This window comes from Chionomys nivalis, chromosome 3 (genome assembly GCF_950005125.1).
Source record: "Chionomys nivalis chromosome 3, mChiNiv1.1, whole genome shotgun sequence".
In the NCBI taxonomy this organism is placed as follows: Eukaryota; Metazoa; Chordata; class Mammalia; order Rodentia; family Cricetidae; genus Chionomys; species Chionomys nivalis.
In genome coordinates, this window is record NC_080088.1 from 125,295,146 (window position 1) to 125,319,726 (window position 24,581).

The window sequence follows — 24,581 nt, forward strand, 5'->3', positions numbered from 1 at the left end:
CCTCTCCATTTACCTGCATGTTTAGTGTTCTATAGGGCCTAAGAGACCGTGACTGTGCCTGGCAGGCAGCCAGTGCTTAAACAAATTTTCTGAATGAATCAGTCAGCAACTGTCCTTGCCATCCTTTGAGAGTATGACTCCTGGGGCTCTGGGGGTTGAAGGTGCCTCTGTGTTAGTGAACCCCAAGTGGCTGCACAAGATGCCCCCTCTACAAGCACTTTCCAATCAGCAGCTCTCAGGGCACCCCTGTGACTCAGTGGCAGGGTCTGGCTGGGTTGGGCCAGCGGATCCTTGCCGTGGGTTGCAAGTTCACTGATGCAAATGTTATTTTCCTTGTTGGCTGTACTGACCCTTCTGGTCCTTGTGCTTGACAGCACAATTGCTCCAAACAGGACCAGCACTCTGGGATTATGTAACTGACAGCACAGAGATGGATGCTGTTGTGTACAGAACTCAGGGTTGTATGACAATAGCCTGCAAGGGACGAGCATGAGGTGGAGTTGGCAGGCATGCTGTGAGGCCCAGCAGGCAACCAGAGTGATGGAGGGTGACCCTGATTCCTGCCTTCGTCCTGTCCCCCCAGGAGCTGCCAGAGCATGACAAGCTTGTTCAGTGGCACCGTATCGCCCAGCAAGGATGGGACTTCTTCTCTCCCTAGGAGGCAGAACTCCAAGCCACCACTCCGTGCCCTGTATGATCTGCTCATCGCACCCATGGAAGGGGTAAGTGCCTGCTGGGGCATGAGGCTCCTTGATATCAGAATATATCATTTACTGGACAGTGCCCATGCATGTCCCCCTAGAGTACTCAATGGACATGGGCACACATTCTTGGCTGGCTGCTCATAGCCAAGGTCCTGAGCATCAAGTTGGCAGGTCTGAGTTTGCACTTAGCTCTGCTCTGTGCAGGCTGAATGCATTCAGCCTCAGTGCCCTCATGTGTTCCTTGTCTGGTCTAGAGGCCATGAGACTCAGAGCAGTGTGCACGTCAGCACTAGGAAGTGAATGTCTCCTACCCAACACCACACAGACCACCTTGCTCTCTGGCGGGCATGCACAAGCCACCCTGAGCTTGGCAAACCCTTCTTAATTTAGACAGTGCCCTTTGATGGAACAGGGAGCTTGATGGATCTGAAAGTTTAGGGGCCCTATTGCAGGCAGGGCCACCACAGCCAGTGGGTCTGTCTAGAGGCAGGAGCACTCCTCAGCAGCTCTCTTTGCAGAGGCACTGTGTATCCCGAGGCCACAGCTTGTGTATGATTCCTCCATCCGCAGGGCCCCTCTCTGGCCGTCCGGCAATGTTTCAACTGGCCTACCAGTTGTGGGGTGGCTGTTCTGCTTGCTGGTGCCCTGTGGTCTCTGCCCTTTCCTCACAAGTGACCCTGGCCACAACACTTGATATCTTTTCTTTGTAGGAAGTGACGACCATCTGCAGGGCATGTCTGGTTAGCACAGGGATAAAGGGAACTTACTCAAAAGCATTGGGGTTGCAGGCAGGAACTGTCACCTGGCCAGGGAAACGGCTGTATCCAGACTCCTCCCTCAAGATCCCATCAGCCTTTCCCAACTGCAGCTTTCTGGATACGATTATTTCTGGAAAGGCTGGGCCCCTTTCCACCATGCTCTTCCCTGTCCCTTCTTATCTTTACCCACTCCACATTGCCCTGGTAAGGCTCTGGCTTTGCTGATTGGGGAAGCCTTGTGTTTCTCTCCTGCCTTCTACTGCCACCAGAAGTCCTTTATAATCCTGCTTCCCCACTCCCCATTCTTCACTTGCTTGAACCTCCGCAATCCTTTGCTCCTAGCTGTTTGTCTTGTATTTCTGCTCCATCAATGCTGAGTTGTTGGTTGGGGAGAAGGAGGAAGATGACTGTGATGTGATCTCTATCTGGCAGGCTCCATCCCAAAGCCCTGTCCTGTCCTCAGCACAGCAACATGGCCACCCCAGGACTTGGCTCTTGCCTGCTTCTCCCTTGTGACTCAATTCCCATTCCCCAGTCAAGGCCAGGCCCATCCCTCAGCAGCTGGTATGAGGCCTGGTGCAAATGAGCACTAGAGAGAGTTCACAGAGCTGTTTGCACCCAGAGGCACATTTGCATTTGGTGTGATACAGCACAGCACAGAAAGCAGAAGACCTGGGGAGAAGCCAGGTAGTGGCTTTTATGTGGCAAACTGGGGACTTTCCAAGAGCTAGAAGCAGACAGTCTCCCAGCACCATAGCCACACAAGCCAGGTTTCCTGGCACATGCCTACCAGAACCTACAGTTGGGCCATGGCCAAGGCGGCTCCCAGGGAGGGTGGAGGGTATTGTTCATCTAAGAACCCACCGCTTGCTGATGAGTCCAAGCAGAGCTGGGTACTATGGAATCAGCAAAGAAAACTGGGGGCAGGAGGCGCCCAGCTCCCCACCTGTGGGCAAGTTCCAGCACCATGGCTGCCAGAGCGGACTCTCCAAGTGCCTGGAGCCCAGGAAGCGCTTCTGACAGTCCCTCTCCCACAGATCTTCCTCTGTGGACTCTTGAGTGAGAGTGCGCTAAGTCTGCACACCTTCATGTCCCTGCAGAGGTGCAAGAAGGGTGGCCTCGGCTCTAAACAGGCAGAACAGCCAGCATCTAGCTTTTTTCCAGTGCTGACCACCTGATACCTGTCCAGACTGGTCCACTGCAGATGAGAGAGCAACAATGTCTGTAACCACGCGTCATGATTCAGAGCATCGCTGACTCTAAAAGATTCCTCTGTAGGTCAGGGGTCTAACACAATGGATGAGCTCCGCTGCTTCAAATAAGGCATCCGATGAAAGCTGTGTAAAGCCCTGAAATAAACTGTGCGAGCTGGGTGACCCTTGCTAGCCAGACCTGCCCTGGCTAGGGCCTGTCCTGCAGTTCCAGCCCTCAGGACACCGCGGCAGGACGGTGTAAGCCAGGAGTTCTCAGTCACTCTGAGCAGCGTGGCAAGACTCTGATCAATGTGTATTTTAAGAACAAAAGAGTCCACTGTGTTTTAAGAAAAGCACTTAAGCTGGGCGGTAGTGGCACACACCTTTAATCCCAGAGGCAGAGGCAGGTGAATCTCTGTGAGTTTGAGGCCAGTCTGGTCTACAAGAGCTAGTTCCAGGACAGTCTCCAAAGCTACAGAGAAACCCTGTCTTGAAAAACCAAGAGAGATTGGGGAAGGAGGGAGGGAGGGAGGGAGGGAGGGAGGGAGGGAGGGAGGGAGGGAGGGAAGCACTTCCGAGTAGCTGGGACCCACATTTGTGCTGTTACAGGCTATGCACTTAGCACACATTTAGACACACGAGGTGCTCGCTGCTCTGAGTCGAGACAACCTAGCAGCCAGGCCAAAGTGGCATGTCAGCTGGGGGGACCTATCAATTTCAGGAGCTCCCTCCTTCATAGCTGCGCTATAGCAGATGGCCCACAAGAACCCCATGTCCTCCCATAAACATGCCACACCTCTCTGGAGACCACCAGAGAGCCATATGACACTGCCAGCTTCCAGAAACGGCCCACCCCCCACATTTGCACAGAAACCGCAGATCAGGCCTGCAGCCTCGTGACTAGGAATCACGGACACTTGGAGCCTGACAACTGGCCTCTTCATGTGGAGCATGAACACCTGCCTTCCTTCGGCTGTGGCTCTATTGCTAGGGACTAGGCCCCACAGTATGGAAAGTGGGACAGAGTAGTCTACTGTGGGGCATACCAGCCTTTGAGCACATTTCCTGGCAAGTGCACTGTCCTATCAGGATGGACAACTGTGTCGCTGTCTTCCAGGAGGCATCAGCGAATGCTAAGTCAGATCCTGTCTAATGTCGCCAGGGAGCAGTAGGAAGTGTTTGGAGTGAAAGGCGGCAGGAGTGGGAGCGGGGTGCCCACCACATACTTAATCAGTGGAGTTAAGGGCACCATCTGGTCTGTTTGGCTGTGAGAAGACAAGGGAACCATCTCATCTCTGAAGCCCATGCTGTAGCCACTGACTTGGCCCTGCACCTACATTGCAGCAAGCATCACCCAGTGCCAGGTACTGTGGTCACTAGGCAGGCTGGCAGCAGGGCATTCTCCAGGTTGGCAGAGTCACTCTATGGAGGCCCAGACTTAAGGACCTCTTGGACCCTCAGACTTTGGGCTTGCTTTAGTTATAACCTGTCACCCTCATCTTTTTATTCCTTTGCTTTAACTCTGCTTGGAGTAAAATTTGAAGCTGGATGTAAAAACAGAGGCCATTTACATAACTTAGCTACACAGCTGTCTGCAAAGGCCAGAGGGAAATGCATAATGGAAAAGTGGCTTGTGGTCAGGAGTCAGGTGTGGCACAAACCACAGGCTGTTCCACACACCTGAATCACTGGATAGCTGCATGCTGTACTCACACTTGAGCACATGTGCTGCAGCCTGTGCTACTGCAGTTCCCTTGGCTTCCTGGGTGCAGGCAGGTGGAGCACCGCCATGCAGACCACCCATCCTATCTTGCTTTCCCTTTAGTCTTGGTCTCTGTTCTGGAAATGCTCTTCCTTCCTGATCATGGGCTCCATCATTGTAGTCAGAAGGGACTAGCTAGGAGCGAGATTAACCATTAGGGTGAGGGAGCCCTCCTGTCCAATGGGGCAATGTCCTGGGAGACCACAACAGCCGTATTAGGATATGAGGCTCAAGAAGATCTCCAATCCCATGGCTCACCTGAGGTCACTGGTTTCCCCTTTCCTCTGAATGTTGTTGTGTCTGTGTCCAGGTGGGCTTGACTCATGACAGACTATTCCCAAGTCCTTCTCAGTCATATGCTGCACACTAGGCCTTCACTGCCAAGTCCGTGCCCTCTGCTCACAAGTCTCATGCTCTCACTCCAATGGCTTCATTTGCCAGGCCTTTCTGGCCCTTTCTAGCTTCCAGTGCAGGGCCTGGCCTGTCACCCATGCTGGCACTGCTACCTTCAGAGTCTTACTTGGCAATGGCTTCTTCTACAAAACTTTTTCTGCACGCACACACACTGTAAGGGCAGGCCTGTGTCCTACATTACCTGGCCATTCACGGTATAGAGTGGGCACAGGATGAGCTAAGGCTTCTAGGGAGGGAACTCCCAACAGCAGAGCCGTGTGAGCACACACATCATTGTCTAGGAAACATGGCTGCTGTCTTTGTGCTCATGGCCCAGGTCCTAAGGCATGGGTGGAGTTAGCAGAGCCCCTGTGACCCCGCAGCACGCTGCATTTGCTCTGCAGAGCTTCCAGCCTGCTCACACTCCTCTGTCCCAGTGGACCAGACTCACAGGTGCTGCTATAACAAGGAAAATGTTGCAGGATAGCGGTGGCCTACAGGATGACATCTGGCCCAGCCTGACTGGGCTTCGACAGTGGAGGCTCAAGAGGACTTCACAGGCCCCAGCTGGCATCTGGTAAATTGATTCCTCTGACTCCGGAGCCCAAAGCTTGGATCAGTTTTGTGTGCGGCACAGTTTTGTGTGGGGTCACCTTAGTCCCATGTTCCCTGGATCTCACTGAACAGCATCACCATCCTAGGTCAGGGCCCTGTAGCCCTGCCACTGAGATCTGGCTTGGGATTTGGTGTGCATGAGGCCTAGATGCCGGCAGCCCTACTGTCTCTGCAAGCACACACTCATTTCCTGGGCCACACGGCTGCTCATTTAGCTCCTCTTGGGAAAGGGTTCAGGAAGCAGACGAGAAATAACCCAGTGGTTTCAGTTTCCTGCCTTCTCTCAATTTAGCCAGATTATAAAAGGAAACAAGCCCTTGTTGATTTGGAGGCTGCTTGTTCATTTCTGATTTGTAGCCGGAGACTGTTCGTTCATTCCCAGCAGCTCAGAACTGAAATAGTCACACAGAAATCTTTATTAATTGCAATTCTGTTTGGCCAATAGCTTAAGCATATTTCTGGTTAACTCATATATCTTAAATTAACCCATTAATCTGCATATCGCTGCGTGGCTGTGGCTTACCGGCAAGGTTCCTGTGGGCTCCAGTGGAGGCATCTGTCTCCTGTAGGCAGCTACGTGGCTTCTCTGTCTCTTTTAGCCTGGCTCTACTCTGTTAAGCCATTGGCCAAAAGCAGCTTCTTTATTAACCAGTGTTATTCACAGCATAGAGAGGGGAATCCCACATCAAGCCCTGGGGTTTGTAGAACCTGGACTTCCCACTAGGCACATGCCACTTTGGGTTGGCTAGCACTTCTGCCACACTCAGCCAGGTCCCCTGGCAACAAGCAGCTGGGTCAGAAGAGCACATTCACTCCTGAGGGTACAGCCTGTCCATCTCACCAAGTCAGACTGAGGCAGGCAGAGTGCTGGACCCAGGAGACAGGCGTTGGCAGAAGACCTGCCCCACTGCAGCAGCTTCCACTGTGTTTGGTTTGTTCTCATCTCTCCTCCTCCTCACTTCCTTCCATGCAGAGTCTTGCTCTGTAGTGCAGGCTCACCTTGAACTCACGACAGTCCTCCTGTCCTACCCTTCCAGAGTATCAGGATTGTGGGTATGCATCACCATGCCTAGGTGCTTGATTGTCTTCACAGCTGCCTTTTCTCTTTGAGTCACAGCCTCACTTTTTCATCGGGGTCCTTTTGGAAAGGCCACCTCTGTGGAAAATGGGCAGGTGTCTTCATGCTGTGGCTTGCTCACAGACCTCTCCAGGTCCTCGCTCTAAGTTCTGTCAGGAGGGATGCTGCCTCTCTGACCTCTTTTCATCCCTGGAGGCCATAAATGGAGACAGCACCTTAAGAGCCCCACCCTGGGGAGCTGCATTGACACCTAAACATCACAAAATTTCATGGACTACTGGTACCCTGACCCCAAATCTTCCATCCTGGCTCTGAGTGTCTAGCCTTGTGCTCATCAAAATGGGGGACTCACCAGGTTCGTGGAGTCCTTGCTGCTAAGGAGGGTCATTGCATGTACTCCTCAGTCCTGGTACCACCACAGCCTCCCCACTCTGTTCTTGGGGATGCCTCTGGGACAGTTCCCTCTGCATTCATTCTATGCTTCCAGGACAGACATCTGGATCTATGACAGTTGCTGTTTCTTTGGGTGTCATTCCCCTTTAGGCTGGTGACTCTCGTCTCTCACCTCAGGTCACCGGCAGACCTTGACAGACTGTCCCCTAACTGCCCTCTGAGACAGGCACACGCATTAACACGTCTACAGGGTAGCATCGCTAATACCCACAGCCTACAAACCTGCCCTGACAGTTGACCAAAGTGACCCTGGGTCATGAGCTGCCCACCCTGAGTCAGCCCTTGTGCTTACTCCGCAGGGCCTGATGCACTCAAGCGGCCCCGTGGGCCGGCACCGGCAGCTGGTCCTGGTTCTGGAGGGGGAGCTCTACCTTGTCCCCTTTGCTCTCCTGAAGGGCAGTGCCTCCAACGAGTACCTATATGAGCGCTTCACCCTCATCGCTGTGCCTGCTCTTCGCTCACTTGGTACACACTCCAAGGTAATATCTGCCCCACTCTGGGGCCATCTGCCTGTCTGTCTGCCCAATCCCACCCCCACTGTTGTATCCTGAAGAAAGAGTGGGATTAGCAACCGGGCCCAGGGCACAATTCATATGGGATAGTTTCTGCCTCAGTGGTTTTAAAGATCTTAATTTTTAGTTTGTCGTTAAATTCTAACTTTCTTGAGTCAGAATCAGTTCAGGGGGAAGGAAAGAAATTCTGAAGTCTCATTGGCTAACTCCAGGTTGCAGATGGGATGTGAGCTGGTATCCTCAACATTGCCTGGCTCACACAGCATGCTAGGCAATTGGGTGATGATGCCAGCTTCCAGAAGCCTTCACTCTGTTGGCAACAGGGAACTGTCCTGGTGTCTGATGGGCAGGTGGCACTGGGTCACGAAGATGCTGAAAACTTAGGGTGAAGGGTGTTATCAAGGACACCAGATGCCCTGCTGACAGCACTCTTTCCTTCCCTTGTAGTGTCACCTGAGGAAGACCCCACCCACATATTCCAGCTCCACTGCCATGGCAGCAGTCATCGGCAACCCCAAGCTCCCATCAGCAGTAATGGACAGGTGGCTGTGGGGTCCGATGCCTTCTGCAGAGGAGGAAGCATACATGGTATCAGAGCTTCTGGGCTGTCAGCCCCTTGTGGGCAGTATGGCCACCAAGGAGAGGGTCATGAGCGCACTGACCCAGGCTGAGTGTGTCCACTTTGCTACCCATGTCTCTTGGAAACTGTCAGCCTTAGTCCTCACGCCCAACATGGAGGGCAACCCTCCTGGCAGCAAGAGCTCCTTTGGTCACCCCTACACGATCCCCGAGTCACTGCGGGTGCAGGATGACGCAAGCGATGGAGAAAGCATCTCAGACTGCCCACCACTGAGGGAGCTGCTCCTCACAGCTGCTGACCTCCTGGACCTGCGGCTGTCTGTGAAACTGGTGGTGCTCAGCTCTTCCCAGGAGGCCAATAGCCGAGTCACAGCAGATGGCTTGGTGGCCCTGACACGGGCCTTCCTAGCTGCTGGTGCACAGTGTGTACTGGTGGCTCTGTGGCCAGTGCCAGTAGCAGCTTCTAAGATGTTTATTCACGCCTTCTACTCATCCCTGCTGAATGGCCTAAAGGCCAGTGCCTCCCTAGGCGAGGCCATGAAGGCAGTGCAAAGCAGCAAGGCCTTCTCACACCCCTCCAACTGGGCAGGTAGGCAGCTGAAACCTGTCGATGGGCCCTGGGTGGTCCTCCCAGTCTCATTCTACAGTTGGGGGAGGGCAGGACGCGGGCTCTGAGTGCCAAAGCCCTCATACTCAGCACCTGGAGGCACCATCGCCACCCTCAGCATGAATGCCCGGCTCTCGGGGTTAGTGGACAGTGGGTATCTGTCATAGTGACGCCTGACTTTAAAACCTTGTGACCCTTGATGTGGTCTCTGGACGATGTAGACAGGACTGCGTACTATGTAGAACTCACAAGCCCTTCTGCAGTTCTGTGTCCCTGGCAGGTATGGTGGCTCCTTCAGGGCAGCCCTTACCATCCACCAAGGCAACACAAGGCCACGGCATGGCTGTACCACTGAACTTCTGGTGCTCTGGTAGGGCAGGTGTCCTGGTGACCCATGGTCCCTTGAGATCACACCTGTCCTGTCCATACTCCACAGCATCTATGTAGAAGGCAGGCCCTTCATTCCTACAGGGGCTCCATGCCCTGTGCTGGTTTCCTGAGTGGAGTGTACTTGTTTAAAAGTGGCATTCATTTGTTTTTCTTTATGGACAGCCCAAGCAGGCAAAGGAACTAAGGGTTCAGGAAGGAGACAGATTGGCTCCTGTTGCTTAGCTGGTTTTGGTCTTTCGTGCTAGCTCAGGCTGCTCCTTCTGAACTGGAGGAACAACATCTCTACGTCTCTGGTTGCTGGTTCTGCCCCAGGTTCTCTCTCCCACAGGGCCTCTTAACAAAGAAGTTTCAGAGTGCCCAGGCTAGTGGCTGCTCTGGAGGCACCTTCCTGGCACACATTGAGATGGCCAGGTGGTGTGGGTGCCCAAGAGGCCAGGGACTGAGAGTACACCCAGCAGCACCCAGCTGAGCACTTGGGAGGAAATGATGAGCAGCAGTACTGTCCCCTAAGGTCCCTCTGTGCCATCCTCAGGTTTCACACTTGTTGGGAGTGATGTAAAGCTGAACAGCCCCTCCTCACTCATCGGCCAGGCCCTCACGGAGATCCTGCAGCACCCAGAGCGGGCACGGGATGCCCTACGAGTGCTACTGCACCTGGTAAGGGCTGATGGGACCCTGTGGGGAACCCGGGCAAGGTGCCAGTGAGAACCAGCTGGGGCAGCACGAAATGGGGAACCCAGCGCAAGGCATGGTAACCAGATCCAACTGTCCGGTTTCCTACCTGAAGGAAAGCAAAATGCTGATACTTCAAGGTCTCTGGGAGGGTGTCGGGAACGAGTCCCAGGAGCGCAGGGAGACTCGGCAGCTTACAGACCAACTCGAGAAAGGGTTGAGTGTGCCCTTGGCCAGCCCAGTTTTCATGAGACCATAAGGCATCTGCACAGCAGGCGTTGTAAGTTAAGACAGCTACACAGAAGGGACAGCTAGAAGGATCAGGGGTTAAAGTCTGACCCGGACTACAAAAGACCATCTCACCCCAAAATAAAAGTCACACAAAATTTGTCCCATCTTTCCCCTTTGCTGAAAGCATGGAGAACACTTCCCAGTCATTCCCAACCCAGCCCTGGCCCGGGCTGGGATCCATGTAGCATGAACACACAACTGTCTGTGGTTACCTCACAGGCCTAGAGCAAGCACCAGGTTAGAAGCTCCTGCAGAAGACCTGCTACAGGAGCTGGGAGTAGGCTGCGGTCCAGGTGGACAGACCACCTTGGCTGTGTAAACCTCTTATCTCATGGGGAAGAATCAAACTAAGCCCTCCAGACCCTACACCCTGGGCCTGGTAGCTCTCTTCGCATATCCATTCTTCAAGCTTGGGTCTGTGTGGAGGTTCTGAACCTTAGGGAGTCAGCATTACTGTACCTAGGGGAGCCTAGCCCCGCTAGGGTGAGCAGCCACACCCCAGACCCCAAGGATGCTGAGAGATTGACATCCTATGGCTATAGCCCTGGGCCCTTTCAAGTTCCCCACCACATTCAAAGCACTCCTTCCATGTCACTGCAGACTTCTCTTAAGCAGCAGTGCCCTTTCCCCACACTCTTCTGTCCAGCCAGGCTTCTTGGGGGCCCTATGAGGCCCCAAGCTACAAGAGTGTTTACTGCTTTCCTCCATCTGTGGTTAGTAACCACCAGAGCCACACACCAGGCTCCATCCGTGGTTAGTAACCACCAGAGCCACACACCAGGCTCCGTCCATGGTTAGTAACCACCACATCCACACACCAGGCTCCATCCGTGGTTAGTAACCACCAGAGCCACACACCAGGCTCCGTCCGTGGTTAGTAACCACCACAGCCACACACCAGGCTCCATCCGTGGTTAGTAACCACCACAGCCACACACCAGGCTCCGTCCGTGGTTAGTAACCACCAGAGCCACACACCAGGCTCCATCCATGGTTAGTAACCACCACAGCCACACACCAGGCTCCATCCGTGGTTAGTAACCACCAGAGCCACACACCAGGCTCCGTCCGTGGTTAGTAACCACCAGAGCCACACACCAGGCTCCATCCGTGGTTAGTAACCACCACAGCCACACACCAGGCTCCATCCGTGGTTAGTAACCACCAGAGCCACACACCAGGCTCCGTCCGTGGTTAGTAACCACCACAGCCACACACCAGGCTCCATCCGTGGTTAGTAACCACCACAGCCACACACCAGGCTCCGTCCGTGGTTAGTAACCACCAGAGCCACACACCAGGCTCCATCCGTGGTTAGTAACCACCACAGCCACACACCAGGCTCCATCCGTGGTTAGTAACCACCAGAGCCACACACCAGGCTCCGTCCGTGGTTAGTAACCACCACAGCCACACACCAGGCTCTGTCCGTGGTTAGTAACCACCACAGCCACACACCAGGCTCCGTCCGTGGTTAGTAACCACCACAGCCACACACCAGGCTCCGTCCGTGGTTAGTAACCACCAGAGCCACACACCAGGCTCCGTCCGTGGTTAGTAACCACCACAGCCACACACCAGGCTCCATCCGTGGTTAGTAACCACCAGAGCCACACACCAGGCTCCGTCCATGGTTAGTAACCACCAGAGCCACACACCAGGCTCCGTCCGTGGTTAGTAACCACCACAGCCACACACCAGGCTCCATCCGTGGTTAGTAACCACCAGAGCCACACACCAGGCTCCGTCCATGGTTAGTAACCACCAGAGCCACACACCAGGCTCCGTCCGTGGTTAGTAACCACCAGAGCCACACACCAGGCTCCATCCGTGGTTAGTAACCACCACAGCCACACACCAGGCTCTGTCCGTGGTTAGTAACCACCAGAGCCACACACCAGGCTCTGTCCGTGGTTAGTAACCACCACAGCCACACACCAGGCTCCATCCGTGGTTAGTAACCACCACAGCTACACACCAGGCTCCCCTGCCACACTTTCTTGTAAAGTGCCTCTTTCTCCTGCAGGAGGCCATGTGTCTTCAAGACTTTGTCCCAGAGACAGCCACTTCTGACTGTGCCCCATTATAAGAGAAGCCTCAGGTGACATGGGGGATAGTCTGCAATCCTCTGTGGAGACATGTGCCTCAGGGCCTATGGCAACTCAGGACAAAGCCAGGTATCCACTGGAAGTGACTTGACAGGCCAACCAGGGAGCAATGCTGTTGACATGTACATTTTCTGGATAAATCCCAGAGTTCTGCAGAAAATGAGAGTTGGCAGGACTGGGCACTGTTTTCTGCAATTTGCTGTTGTGGCTGTAGAGTGGAGAAGGGCAGACTTCTCCTTTGCCCTAGCTATGCAGCTCCGATGACCAGATCCTGACCATCATGCCCTCCTATGCCTAAGGCCCAGTGAGCTCTGTGTCCTTAGTCCTTAGGTTAAATGGGCTTTCTGGGCTGCAGCAGTCAGCACTGCACTGACTTCCCCCGAAGCACCAGGAAGAGGAGCAGAGCTGACCTGGCTCTCTAACTGTCCTGTTCCCCACCAGGTGGAGAAGTCCCTGCAGCGTATCCAGAATGGGCAGCGCAATGCCATGTACACATCTCAGCAGAGTGTGGAAAACAAAGTGGGTGGCATCCCCGGATGGCAGGCCCTCCTCACTGCTGTGGGCTTCCGGCTGGACCCTGCTGCCAGCGGCCTGCCGCCAGCTGTCTTCTTTCCAACCTCAGACCCAGGCGAGAGGCTACAGCAATGCAGTGGCACTCTCCAGGCCCTGCTGGGTAAGCTGCTGTGGGCAAAGGTGGGGACTAACACAGAGGGGGCCATGAGTCACAAGAATGCTAGACCAGGCTGGGCAGTGGTGGCCCACACCTTTAATCCCAGCATTCAGGAGGCAGAGGTAGGTGGATTTCTGTGAGGTTGAGGCCAGCCTGGTCTGCAGAGCAAGTTCCAGGACAGCTGGGGCTGATATTAGAGAAACCCTAGTAAAAAGAAAATGCATCTAGAATTATCTCCATAAGCAGCAGAATCCGAAACAGGTGCTGATGCTTGGCTGGTGCCTGCCTCACTCAGTCTCCCTGTGTACAGTGGTCACCTAGGCTTGGTTTCTCCCTGGTGCTGGTCAGTGGTCCTGGGCATAAATAGTTACAGATCAGCAGCAGCCATGCTTCTGGCAAAACTACAGACCAACTAGGGTGACACAGAGGCGGACCACTGGGGACCAGGGCATCCTGAAAACATCAATATGGGAGAGTGAAGTGCAGGGTCAGGGTCCCTCTTCTCTGGAGGTCACATGCTTCTGTCCTAAGCCACACAGGGACATGTCTCTGGCTGAGCCACCCTCTGGCAAACTGCCCTCAGCACTGAACATCTGAAACTCTTTCCCCTGGAGTGCCAAGACTGAGTAACATCTGCTCCTCTGTCCTGATTCAGGTCTGCCCAGCCCAGCCCTCCAAGCACTGTGCAAGCTCATTACAGCCTCGGAGACTGGAGAGCAGCTTATTAGCCGGGTAAGTAAAGCCAGGCTGGACAGACCCAACAGGAGTACAGAGTGTGGCTTCCCTGCCGTAGGGAACGGCACCTCCAAATAGGCAGTCTACAGACAGGTTCTTGAACTGTCCATTCACCCTGCCACCTCACTCAGCTTTCTCAGGCGTTGAGCCAGGCCCTGAGCACAGCACTGAGGGCAAAGCAAGGCAGCTTTTGAAGAAGAGGCTACTCTGAAGAAATGTGGGTGGAATTCAGGGATTATGAGAATTTTGATCAGGATCCCGTGGCTTCTATGTCCCCCTGACTTTCCTTCTGGCCACTGAGAGTCAGAGCTCACCTCAGGTCCAGCGTGTGTGGGAGGACCTCAGGATGGCATGCAAGGGTGCATAGTGCTTTCCTGGCCATGCTAGAGGCTGTAACTTGATACAGTAGTGCATGTTGCCCTGAGGTATATAAGCCAGTCTTGGCCATGTGTCAGTATGGGTTCCCTATGTGAACTTCACCAGGGTAGACACTCTCAATGGCTCCTGGAGACTACTCTGCCCTGGGGCTCTTAGCAGTCAGGGACCTGACTTCCTTGAGTTCTTACTGGTTTATAATTAGCATGCCTCATCTGCTTGCTGTATAGCATCAGGGGACACTCTTAGAATATTGCATGTTAAAATATCCAGAATGCAGCTCTGTGTTCTCCAGACAAGAATGCAGAACTTGAGGCTGGGAGCCTTAAAGTGTGCCAGCTCTTTACGACTCTTGCTTTCATGGAACAAAGTGACTCTGGGTCTGCTCACTGTGGGCCCCAGAACAACTGGACGCTGGCTGAGGCACAGCTGTTTCTCCTTGTGTCCCCTGCTGCCTCTCGCTCCTCTCCCTGGTCAGAGCCAGGTTGGTGCGGTGCAGTGCTTCCTACAGCAGTGATCAGCTTGTGTGCATAACTGCTATGCTTGAATCTAAACTCTCTTCTCTCTCTCTCTCTCTCTCTCTCTCTCTCTCTCTCTCTCTCTCTCTCTCTCTCTCTCTCTCTCATACTCTGCTGGCTGAAGGCTGTTAAAAATATGGTGGGAATGGTGAGTACAACTTTAAATAGCAACTGCTGTCAGGTGAGCACCTTGCCCGCCCATCCCAGTGCCCTGCAGCTCTGAGATCATTGGCTGTGCACATGCGCGCTGGCACAGAGCTCTGGGCTGGGGTTGTCCCCTCCTCTGCTCTGGCTACCCCTTTCCTGTTCAACTCTGTCCTTGATTTGACCTCTGAGGTTCCACTATAGCGGCAGGGACAGAAGCAATGACAGACGTAGGAAGAACAATCACACTCCAGAAGCAGACTTCACAGTGACACTTGAGTGGGTCACCCGAGCTCTTCCATGAACTTGAGGTTACAAGATGTAGTGTTCAGACCTTCCTGAAGGTGGTCTAACCAAGAACATAATCTAAAACAGAGGGCGCCAACCCCAGTTCCCCTCCCACAACCCCACAGCCTCTCCTCTGCTTCGTGGAAGCAGAGACTGAAGCAGAGCTGGGGCCCCAGGAGGCTCCCCCACCTTTGCCCCTCACACATCCTTGTCCCACTATCCATGACCAGCAGGAGGTCTGACCACACTGTACAGGGACCTCCAGAGGCAGCAGGTGTCATGAGAGGTCAGCAGTACATGGCAGGTGACATGAGGCTTGGGCAGGGTAGGCCAAAGTCTGGCAGGCCTATGCTCACATCTGTCTATCCCCCCCTCAGCTCCATCAGGTGCTGGTCCAGCTGCAGGCCTGCGAGAAGGAACAGGACTTTGCCTCAGCTCCCATTCCGGTCTCCCTCAGTGTCCAGCTGTGGCGTCTCCCAGGGTGTCATGAGTTTCTGGCAGCTCTCGGTAGGACCAAGTACCCTGACTTAATAAGCTAATTCATTTCAGTTTTCTTTGCTGTTTTCCCTCAGTTTTCTGCTGGGTAAACCTAGTTATATAGAAATAGATCAACCAAAGATGCCGATGCTTCAGCCTGCTTCCCTCTATAAAATGTCCTCTAGTCTGTCCTTATGTCCCCAGAACAAACCAAGCCCCCCACATCTGCAGGGGGCTTCTGGCTGGAGGAAGGACAGTGGCCAGGCCAGGCCTCAGAGACTAGCAGTAAGGGAAGGAGGACTAAGGGCACCATGAGGTTAGGTTAGGGATGTGGGCACATCAGGCCGAGAGCAGGACCAGGGCCTCCAGACCAGATGAGGAGGCCTCTGAGTGATGTCACAGACAGTCTGTAGAGGATGCCGATATGATGCCACTGCCACAGAGACCACCGGACGTCACAGAACTTGCATCCTTATGCTCTGTCCTGGGCATCTACTCGTGGCTTGGGGCTAGCTGCCTGTGTTTTCAGTCATATATTTCTAAGGTAGCAGGCAAACCCACACCTGGTGCTCCCTATGTTCTGGGCTATTTGGTTTTTGTCCTGAGTTAAGGCAAATCTGGTGAGTTGGTATATACAAATGCCACCGGAAGCAGAAGAGGCAAATGGGAAAAGTTGGCTCCATGCCATATGGCTGTCTTCGCTCCTGTCTTCGCTGTCAGCTGCCTTGGTGGCAGTGACACTGGAAGGTGCGGCTCCACCTTTTTCTATCATCAAGGCTAAAACCAAGTAGTGTGGTGTGGACAGTCAGCCCTCCCCATCTGTGAATGCCATGTTTCCAACCCCTCTACCAGCTGGGTCATGGGGACCAGTCCAGAAGGGAAATAATCCCAGTCCTGGCTCCTCCTGAAGCTGCTTTCACTTGGTGTCCTGTGTGCCTCTAAGCCGGTGCTCAGGAGGCCACACACACACACACACACACACACACACACACACATCTGGTCCCTCCTGGAGGCAGCCTGGGGAGGAGAGCAGTAGTGGCAGGTCTGGTCGTAAGAGTCTTTCCGTCCGCATCTGGGTTCCCTCTGCCAACCTAGCACAGGGCTGTCAGTGGTGGCAGAAGCTGACTCCGGACTCCAGGGAACCTCATTCTGAATGGAAGATGTGTCAGAATCCAAACCATGAGTAGAAGGGGAACAAGACCCCCTTTTGGTGAATGGCCAGTGGTCCAGTATGAAGCAGTGTGCACTCCAGCCCCGTCCTCTAACATCAGGAACCTCACACAAGCTCCCTTTCCTTCCCAACCCCACAGTCTCCAGCAGGCTCAGTGATATCTCAAGTAGGAAGTCTGTCTGGTCTCTTCTGGGGACAGTCTTTGGCCACAGTGTCTGGGAGAGTGTTGGCTGGCTGCCTCTGCCATGCTCCTGGGCACATCTGCCTGGAAAGTGAGCAGGTTGTTCTGTGGCTGTGGCTAAGTGTCTAGTCGCACAGAGCCTGACTTCAGGAAAATGGCAGAAGAGCCAGGCAAAATTCCACAGAAGCAGTTAATGCTGTACCCAGAAAGCCTGACACCCTGATCACAGCCAACTGGGAAATCCCAACAGCTCTATCTTCACTGGCACCCTGCCATGCTGCCTATGGTGAGAACCACACACAACACATGGCATCCTCCATGTTCCTCTAGGTTTTGACCTGTGTGAAGTAGGCCAGGAGGAAGTGATCCTGAAGACCGGGAAGCAGGCGAGCCGGCGCACCACCCACTTTGCACTGCAGTCCTTGCTGTCACTCTTCGGTAAGCAGCTCCCTGTCCCTCTAAAGGATACGAGTGAGGCGTGTTTAGTCCTTGTTAGCCTCTTCTGGAGCGGGGCCCGCAGAGCTCCTTGCTCTGGAGAGCTTCCTTCTTGGTGGGTACGGGCAGCAAGCCCATTAACTTGCCTGAGGCAAACCTAAGAAACACCAAAGTGGGGACAAGGCTGGGGGACAGTGGAGCTGATGGGACATGGCATGGTATCAGGACATGCCTGTCCTACTCCAGGGTCATGCAGGTGAGTATAAGGTCCTTGGGACCTGAGGGCATGCCTGGCCTGATTGCTGCTGTTGCAGGGATAGCTGGATGACAGCCATGGTCTGAGGGCAGCCATACCAACAGGTCCTGCTGAAAACTGTGTACTGTGACAGGAAAGCTTGAGGGGACGCCAGGCTTTCGGAACAGGTGCCAGAGTGAGACAGCATTGTACGCACATCAGGGAGCAGCAGCGGGAGGGGCTGGGGTGCTGTCCTGGGTACATCATGTTCTAGAGTGTATCTCTGAGGTTCTTGCTGAGGTGGGGGCTGGGAGACTAGGAGGAGCTCTGTGCCCTGTGGTTACTACAGGGCAAAAGTGCACTAGCAGAGGGTATGGGTCCACTGCAGACTAGCCATAAGATAAGCACTGGCCTGGTGTATGAGCTCACTGGTGATATTTACAAGAACAGTAAGGACTACGGCTAGGGTGGAAGGTGACAGGAGCCGAAAGGGCTGCCCAGGTTGGTGAGGACTGGGGCTTAGTTCAGGTTGTGCCTATGCAGTGTTAAGTCTTTACTAGCTCCTAACATCAAGGATGTCTCATGAAGGAAACATCAATCTGTAAAGTTCTAACTGCCCTTTGGCCCGGGTTTTCTCTGCCTAGATTCCACAGAGCTCCCCAAACGCCTCAGCCTGGATAGCTCATCCTCCCTGGAGTCACTGGCATCCGCACAATCTGTATCCAATGCTCTGCCCCTGGGCTACCAGCACCCTCCTTTCTCTCCCACTGGGGCGGAGAGCATTGCCTCCGATGCCATCTCTGTGTACAGTCTCAGCTCCATTGCCTCCTCCATGAGCTTTGTCTCCAAACCCGAGGGGGGTTTGGAAGGTGGGGGCTCCCGAGGTCGACAGGACTATGATAAGTCCAAGAGCACCCACCCACAGCGAGCCACCCTGCCACGGCGCCAGCTGTCCCCTCAGGCCAGATGTGGGGGCAACAAGGAAGAAGAAGAATATGAGGGATTCTCTATCATCAGCATGGAACCTCTGGCAGCCTACCAAGGTGATGAGAAGGCACGCTTCTCCCCAGAGCCCAAGCAGCCCTGCGTCAGGGTGCCAGGTGGAGCAAGGCTTTCAGTCAACTCCAAAGGAAGTGTTAGCACTCCCAATTCCCCTGTGAAGATGACCCTGATCCCCAGCCCGAACTCCCCCTTCCAGAAAGTGGGAAAACTGGCAAGCTCAGACACAGGTGAGTCTGACCAGTCCAGCACAGAGACGGACAGCACAGTGAAGTCCCAGGAGGAGAGCGCCCCAAAGCTCGACCCCCAGGAGCTGGCCCAGAGGATCCTAGAGGAGACTAAAAGCCACCTCCTTGCAGTAGAGCGTCTTCAGAGGAGTGGTGGCCCAGCAGGCAGCACTGAGAGGCATGACCGAGAGGATGGCATAGGAGCAGCACCCAACAGTACCACAGTCTTCAGAGCTTCAGAAACCAGCGCCTTCAGCAAACCTGTGCTGTCCCATCAGAGGAGTCAGCTGTCGCCACTCACTATCAGACCGCAGCCCCCAGCCAGGAGCTCATCGCTCCCCAAGGTGAGCAGTCCTGCCACATCAGAGGTGTTGGGCAAGGATAGCCGGAGCTCGCCTAGCAGCAGCCACCCATCACCTGGCCGTGACATCCCAGCCTCCCCGGCAGACCCACCGCTCTTTAGACTCAAATACCCCAGCTCTCCTTACAGTGCCCACATTTCTAAGTCCCCCCGGAACACATCCCCTGGCTCAGGCCACCAATCCCCTGCATGCAGCGCGCCATCTCCTGCACTCTCCTACTCCTCAGCTGGCTCTGCTCGCTCCAGTCCAGCTGATGCTCCCGATGAGAAGGTGCAGGCAGTGCACAGCCTCAAGATGCTCTGGCAGAGTGCACCCCAGCCCCCCAGGGGTCCCCGGAAAATATGCCGAGGTGCACCAGGAGCTTTGACATCCAAAAGAGATGTCCTTAGCCTGCTGAACTTGTCCCCTCGACACAGCAAAGAAGATGGCGGGGCAGACAGACTGGAACTGAAGGAGCTGTCTATGCAGCGGCGTGATGAGATGCCACCCAAAGTCCCCACCAACGGTCACTGGTGCACAGAGACACCAGTGCTGACAGCATCCGGTGGCCTCAGCACCACAGCTACCACCCACCCTCTGAGACTGCCCTTGGCCAATGGTTACAAGTTTCTGTCCCCAGGAAGACTCTTCCCTTCCTCCAAATGTTAAAAATATCTTGGCCCTGACTCAGTGACAGTACAGCCAGAGTCTCGGGGTCCTTATCTAGTGCAGTCACCCACACAGTCACTGATACCATCCCTCCTCAGACAGGTGGGGTCCCGGGGCAAGGTCACTGCCGTGCCAAAAACCACTGTACTCATGAGTAGCTCCCTGGGTCATATTCATCAAAAACAGGTCTTGCATGGAGTGAGAATGGCCATGCCTTCTTTGCCTCCTTGCTTCTGCTTCTGCCACAGGACCTGCGTGAGGAAGACAGCACCAGTTTTGCTACCAAATCTCTATGCACACCTTTCCTACAAGAGTACAGACAGCTCTTGTGCTCCCAGGTGCTGGTGGGATAGAGAACCTTCTAAGTTAAGATCTGCACTGACGCATTATGTTAGCCAAAAGGAGAACTATGGTTTTTAAAATGCCAATTCTTTGTGAGTAAATTGTAGCCATTTTGGTGAATACCAGAAGTCACAGCCACAATGCAATAACTCGTGTGGAAAGCACTTCCATCCCCAGCTGCTCCCCATGAGCTAAGCGTGGGGCCTTTTCACCCCACTGTTGGCCAAACTTGAATTTTCTTTAAAAAAAAAAAATCTGTACTCTTACCCAGGCATTTTAGAACTATGCAATTGTGGTTTAAAACACAACGTTGTGCTTTTAAAACATAACTGACCTTTTTTGTACATGGATAAACACTTGGTTTTATTATCAATAGTACTTTGCATTTATAGCTATTATTTTTAAAAGCTCAAGAAATTTTAAATGTCAAATTTTGAATATTCATCCATAAGTAGTAATCAAGTTTTCTTGGGGGGTATGGTTGAAATTATTCAATTTACTTATTTAAAAAAAAAGAAAAAAGATAGAAAGGAAAAAAAAATGTCCCCTGGCTAGCTAGACCAGAACCCCACCCACTTGAGCTGCCTTGCTGCGTTTATTCTCTTCTCCCAACTCAAGCCCCGCAAACCCCTCTCTCCATCGCCAGGCCCCACAGCCTGGCTCCTACCACCTCTGAGTCATTATGTATGCACTGCGACAGTGGGAGTCGCAACACCACCAGGCCAGGGGCCACTCCACGTTAGCACTGAGAGTCAGGTGCTCCTCGGTGACCAAGGCCCACCTTCCCAGGAGTGGAGGGGTGACATCAGGACCCACGAGAGCACTTCTCAGCTTGAGTAGGATCTGACTTTGGTTTGGTTTCTGGTTGTAGCTTTTTAAAGCAGGGTCTCTAGTCCAAACTAGCCTCTCAGATTTGCGGCAATTCTCCTGCCTCTCAGCCTTGAGGCCTGCACCACCACACTATGCTATGAACTTACTCTGTAGCCACTGACTGCTACCTCCGCCTCAGTGAGCTCTTCTAAAAACTGACACTGCCGGCTGGCTTCATGTTATTCTAGTGAGTTTGGCCATAGAGTTCTGCATTTGACCCAACAACCTTGTTGACCAACACAATAATAAGGCTCTCACGTTTAACGTGGCCCCATCCCTGGGAGAGAAATACTTCATGAAAGCAGCACGTACCACCCATGTTAGCAGGGAGCTAACTCGCCATGTAGCAAATGAAAACCAAACCCAGCACTGTGCATTCCACTTGCAAAATCAGGTCCTCGGCAACCGAGAATCAACCTCAGCACAAATGCAGGTGGCTGAATCCTGTCCTCCTCAGCCACCACCTCAGCCTCTTCCCCCAAGTGCCCAGGAGCCTGGCTCTTTGTGCTTTGTCCAGGATGCAGCCCAACATCAGCAAATACCTCCACCCCTCAGCCCATGTGTGGTTGTCAAGCCATGGAGGACTCCAAGGCTGCCCTGGTGTACTCCTAGGTACACTGTTGTTTTCTGATTCACACTGAAGAGCCAAACAGTACCTGGGATGTTTTTATTTATCTTAGATATAAGTTTCAATGAAGGGAAACAAAGTTGATGAAATAACGGGACCAGTGTGCAGATCCGATCATCGCTGTGTCAGTCTTGGTGATTCCATGCACGTGAAACAGTCAAATGAAGTTTTTGGGCTACACCGTTAAGAGGGTACTTCAAATTACAAGAGACTACATGACTCAGAGTTCCGAATGGGTCAGAGGTTGGCAACCAAGATCCACAGACTAAAGCTGGTTGAATGAGTTTGAAGTTTTGTTATTTGTTTTGGCCATAAGCCGGTGATAGATTTGGCCTTTTAAAATGGTCAATAAATACAAGTCTTGATTCTGCCTCTTGGTTCGCATAGCCGGAAGTCACCTATTATCCAGCCTTTTAAAAGAAAGGGGTGACTCATGGAACACACAGCATAAAATGACGCTGAGATTTTGTGCCACAGCCAGGAAGTATTCCAGGAGCCTGGAAGGCTCGCACTGGGTGTTGGTGGCTCCTACCTAGCCTTGGCTCTGCATCCTGTGTGGGAGGAGCCAACAGATGTGGGTCAAAGGTACAAAAGCGTTCTCTGTCTCCTCTTTGCTGGTCGTAGAGATGTTCCCTTAAGCTCAGGAAATGAAAATTTTTAATAAATTTTTTCTTAAATGTTCTACCCTGCTCTACCAGACAAAGACATGCCCAAGACAAGCAACAGCCTCCCACTGGGAGCTCGGTGCTGCCCCAGGTATCTCCAGTACTGACGGCAAACTAACCCAAAAATCACGTACACAACTTCCATCTTGACCCACACTGTCTCTGTGGCAATGTGCAGGTCTCACCTTCCTCCCTTTTAGAGAAGAAATGAAATCAGTCCACACTGATAGGCGGTGAGGTGCTGCCCACAGGGCCCAGCTGCCCAGCACACACAGCACCTGCAGTGACCCTCAGCTGCGCCCTTCGAACGGAGACAAACGGCAACAGCACAGCTCTTCCTCGCATTTTGTTTTATCTGAATTGACTGTACATGTGGCTTGTGAACTGGGCCCTGTTTGTAGCGGGCCCTTCAGAGACGTCCGTGCCACCCACCCTCATCCTGGGCACCTCCCCACTTGGCATTCACGCTCCTTATATGCATTGTTAGCCACCTTTGGCCTACATGGACTTTTTTGGTAAATTACACAGTTTCCAGACAGCATTAAACTTTTTATATTATGAAATTTGCCATGTAAAAAGAACTTCATATTTTTATTGAGGCTGCGGGCGCTTGGCCCTTCCTTTGTGATTTAGTGTCTATTAAAGCATGAGCTTGTCGGTTTTGACCATTGTCTCCGAGTCCCTTTCTATGCATTTCTCACAGTTCACATCTGAATGACCTCAATTGTAACCCTGCCACGGGACATCAGGAGGACAGCAAGGGATACGGGCACCAGGCACTCTAGACACACATAGAATCTTAGATGGCCAACACCTTGGCTCTCCTAGAATCACAGTGGAGTGCCAGAGATATCTACTTGAGCAGTTACTTGGATAAGAAGGAAAAACAAACAAAACAGGTTTTAGCAATCTGATCTCTTATCTCAGGAAACTTTCAAGAAAGCTTTTAAGGAAGAAGAAAGCAGTCAGCTGTGTGGAGAGATGCGAGGCTAGTGAGTGGGGCCAGTGAGAAGTGAGGGCGCAAGCACTTTAAGGAGTGATGTCCCATTGGGTAACTGCAAAAAATATTAAGCAATAACATATAAAAACATTGATGTTAACCTGCTATGTCAGAACAGAAGGAAGTAGACTGGTTTTCAAATGCATTAAACATGCGTAAGCACAAACGAGGAGAAAATGGTTAGTGGGGTACAAATACCATAGTGGAAGGACGGGAAAAGGAGAACAAAGTTCTGGAGAGATGAGCATCAGGAATGCCAGGTGAGCTGATGGGCAACAGTCTGTGCTGTGTGCGGAGCTCACCACAGCACATAGCCTCAGATGTAACAAAGGATGGGGAAACTCCATCCTAAAGTAAAAGATACAACAAGAAATCAGAGGCCTGGGCTGGAGAGATGGCTCAGCAGTTAAGAGCACTGGCTGTTCTTCCAGAGGTCCTGAGTTCAATTCCCGGCAATCACATGGTGTTTCACAAGCATCTATAATGAGATCTGGCACTCTCTCCTGCTGCAGGCAAATATACAGACAGAACACTATATACATAAAAATAATAAATAAATCTTTTAAAAAAGAAATCAGAGGCCTGCTATCTCACAGTGAACTTAGGAGACGATGAACTTAACAGAAAGGCAAACTCGGTGCCACTGACTACAGAGTCTCAAAACTCATTGAGGGAACTGTGGTAGGTGTTCCAGTTCTGAAAAATATCCCGTCAAAGAGGGATTCTTCAAGCCATAACCCTAGCTAGCTGAAAGACCAGAGTATGCAGTAGGTTAGACAATCCAACAAACAGAAAACCTGCCTTGGACAGTGAGGCTGTGTTGTTCACATGCGCGTGGAAGGTGTTCCATGAGGGCAGCATGTAGACCACATAATTATTCCCGAACAGCTGAGAAGAGCACCGGTCCCCACCCACAGCCGCGTGCTGCACATAGGAGCTACAGTCCCTTGGCAGGTATGTAAAGCACACTACCTGATATAGAAATCAGCAACGTTAACATATGGCCTGGAGCAGAGTCACAGGAGAGCAGTTGCCTAGAATGGATGAGGTCCCTGTTCCCCCACCCCCCCGCACCATGGGGTGAAAGCCCACACCACAGACCACAGTGTCAGCAGACACCTCCAGCCACCCTGGGGATCCCTAGGCCTTGCTTCTTTGTCCACAGTAGCAATGTTTCTTATGGAACCTGAAACCTCAATAAAACACATTTTAATTTACACTTGTATGCTTCTTTGGGGAAATTTGGAGTCAGTAGCCATCAAAGTCTCCTTGGACTTAGTTCTGTGGGCTCCATGCCTAAGTCAGGCACATCTTTCTGTAAACCTTACTCTGAAGGTGATTGCTTATGACCCATTGGCCTGAGAATTGTTATGGCCATTGTTGAACTATGTATTTAGGGAGTAATAAAACACGGAATGCATCTGGACACACTTTCTCAAATACTTTTAATTGATGGTTAATTGAACCTATGGGTAGGGTACAGAAAGCCAGCTTTG

The 24,581-nt window shown here is 52.7% G+C and overlaps 1 protein-coding gene across 3 annotated transcripts in view; it reads left to right on the top strand.

The window, feature by feature from the left end:
• The window catches only part of Ttc28 (tetratricopeptide repeat domain 28), a 477,926-nt gene extending 455,188 nt beyond the window's left edge, over nucleotides 1-22,738 (top strand). For 2 of the 3 annotated variants that reach the window (XM_057763932.1, XM_057763934.1), the window contains 10 exons: nucleotides 584-722; nucleotides 7,256-7,435; nucleotides 7,916-8,636; nucleotides 9,577-9,701; nucleotides 12,557-12,788; nucleotides 13,441-13,517; nucleotides 14,538-14,561; nucleotides 15,223-15,352; nucleotides 17,005-17,112; nucleotides 17,989-22,738. In XM_057763932.1, coding sequence (XP_057619915.1) covers nucleotides 584-722; nucleotides 7,256-7,435; nucleotides 7,916-8,636; nucleotides 9,577-9,701; nucleotides 12,557-12,788; nucleotides 13,441-13,517; nucleotides 14,538-14,561; nucleotides 15,223-15,352; nucleotides 17,005-17,112; nucleotides 17,989-19,580 — 3,328 coding nt within the window. In that variant the 3' untranslated portion in view covers nucleotides 19,581-22,738. The remainder of the gene's footprint in view (nucleotides 1-583; nucleotides 723-7,255; nucleotides 7,436-7,915; nucleotides 8,637-9,576; nucleotides 9,702-12,556; nucleotides 12,789-13,440; nucleotides 13,518-14,537; nucleotides 14,562-15,222; nucleotides 15,353-17,004; nucleotides 17,113-17,988) is intronic. The other variant, XM_057763933.1, reaches the window with a different exon arrangement.
• The last annotated feature ends 1,843 nt before the right edge of the window (nucleotides 22,739-24,581 follow it).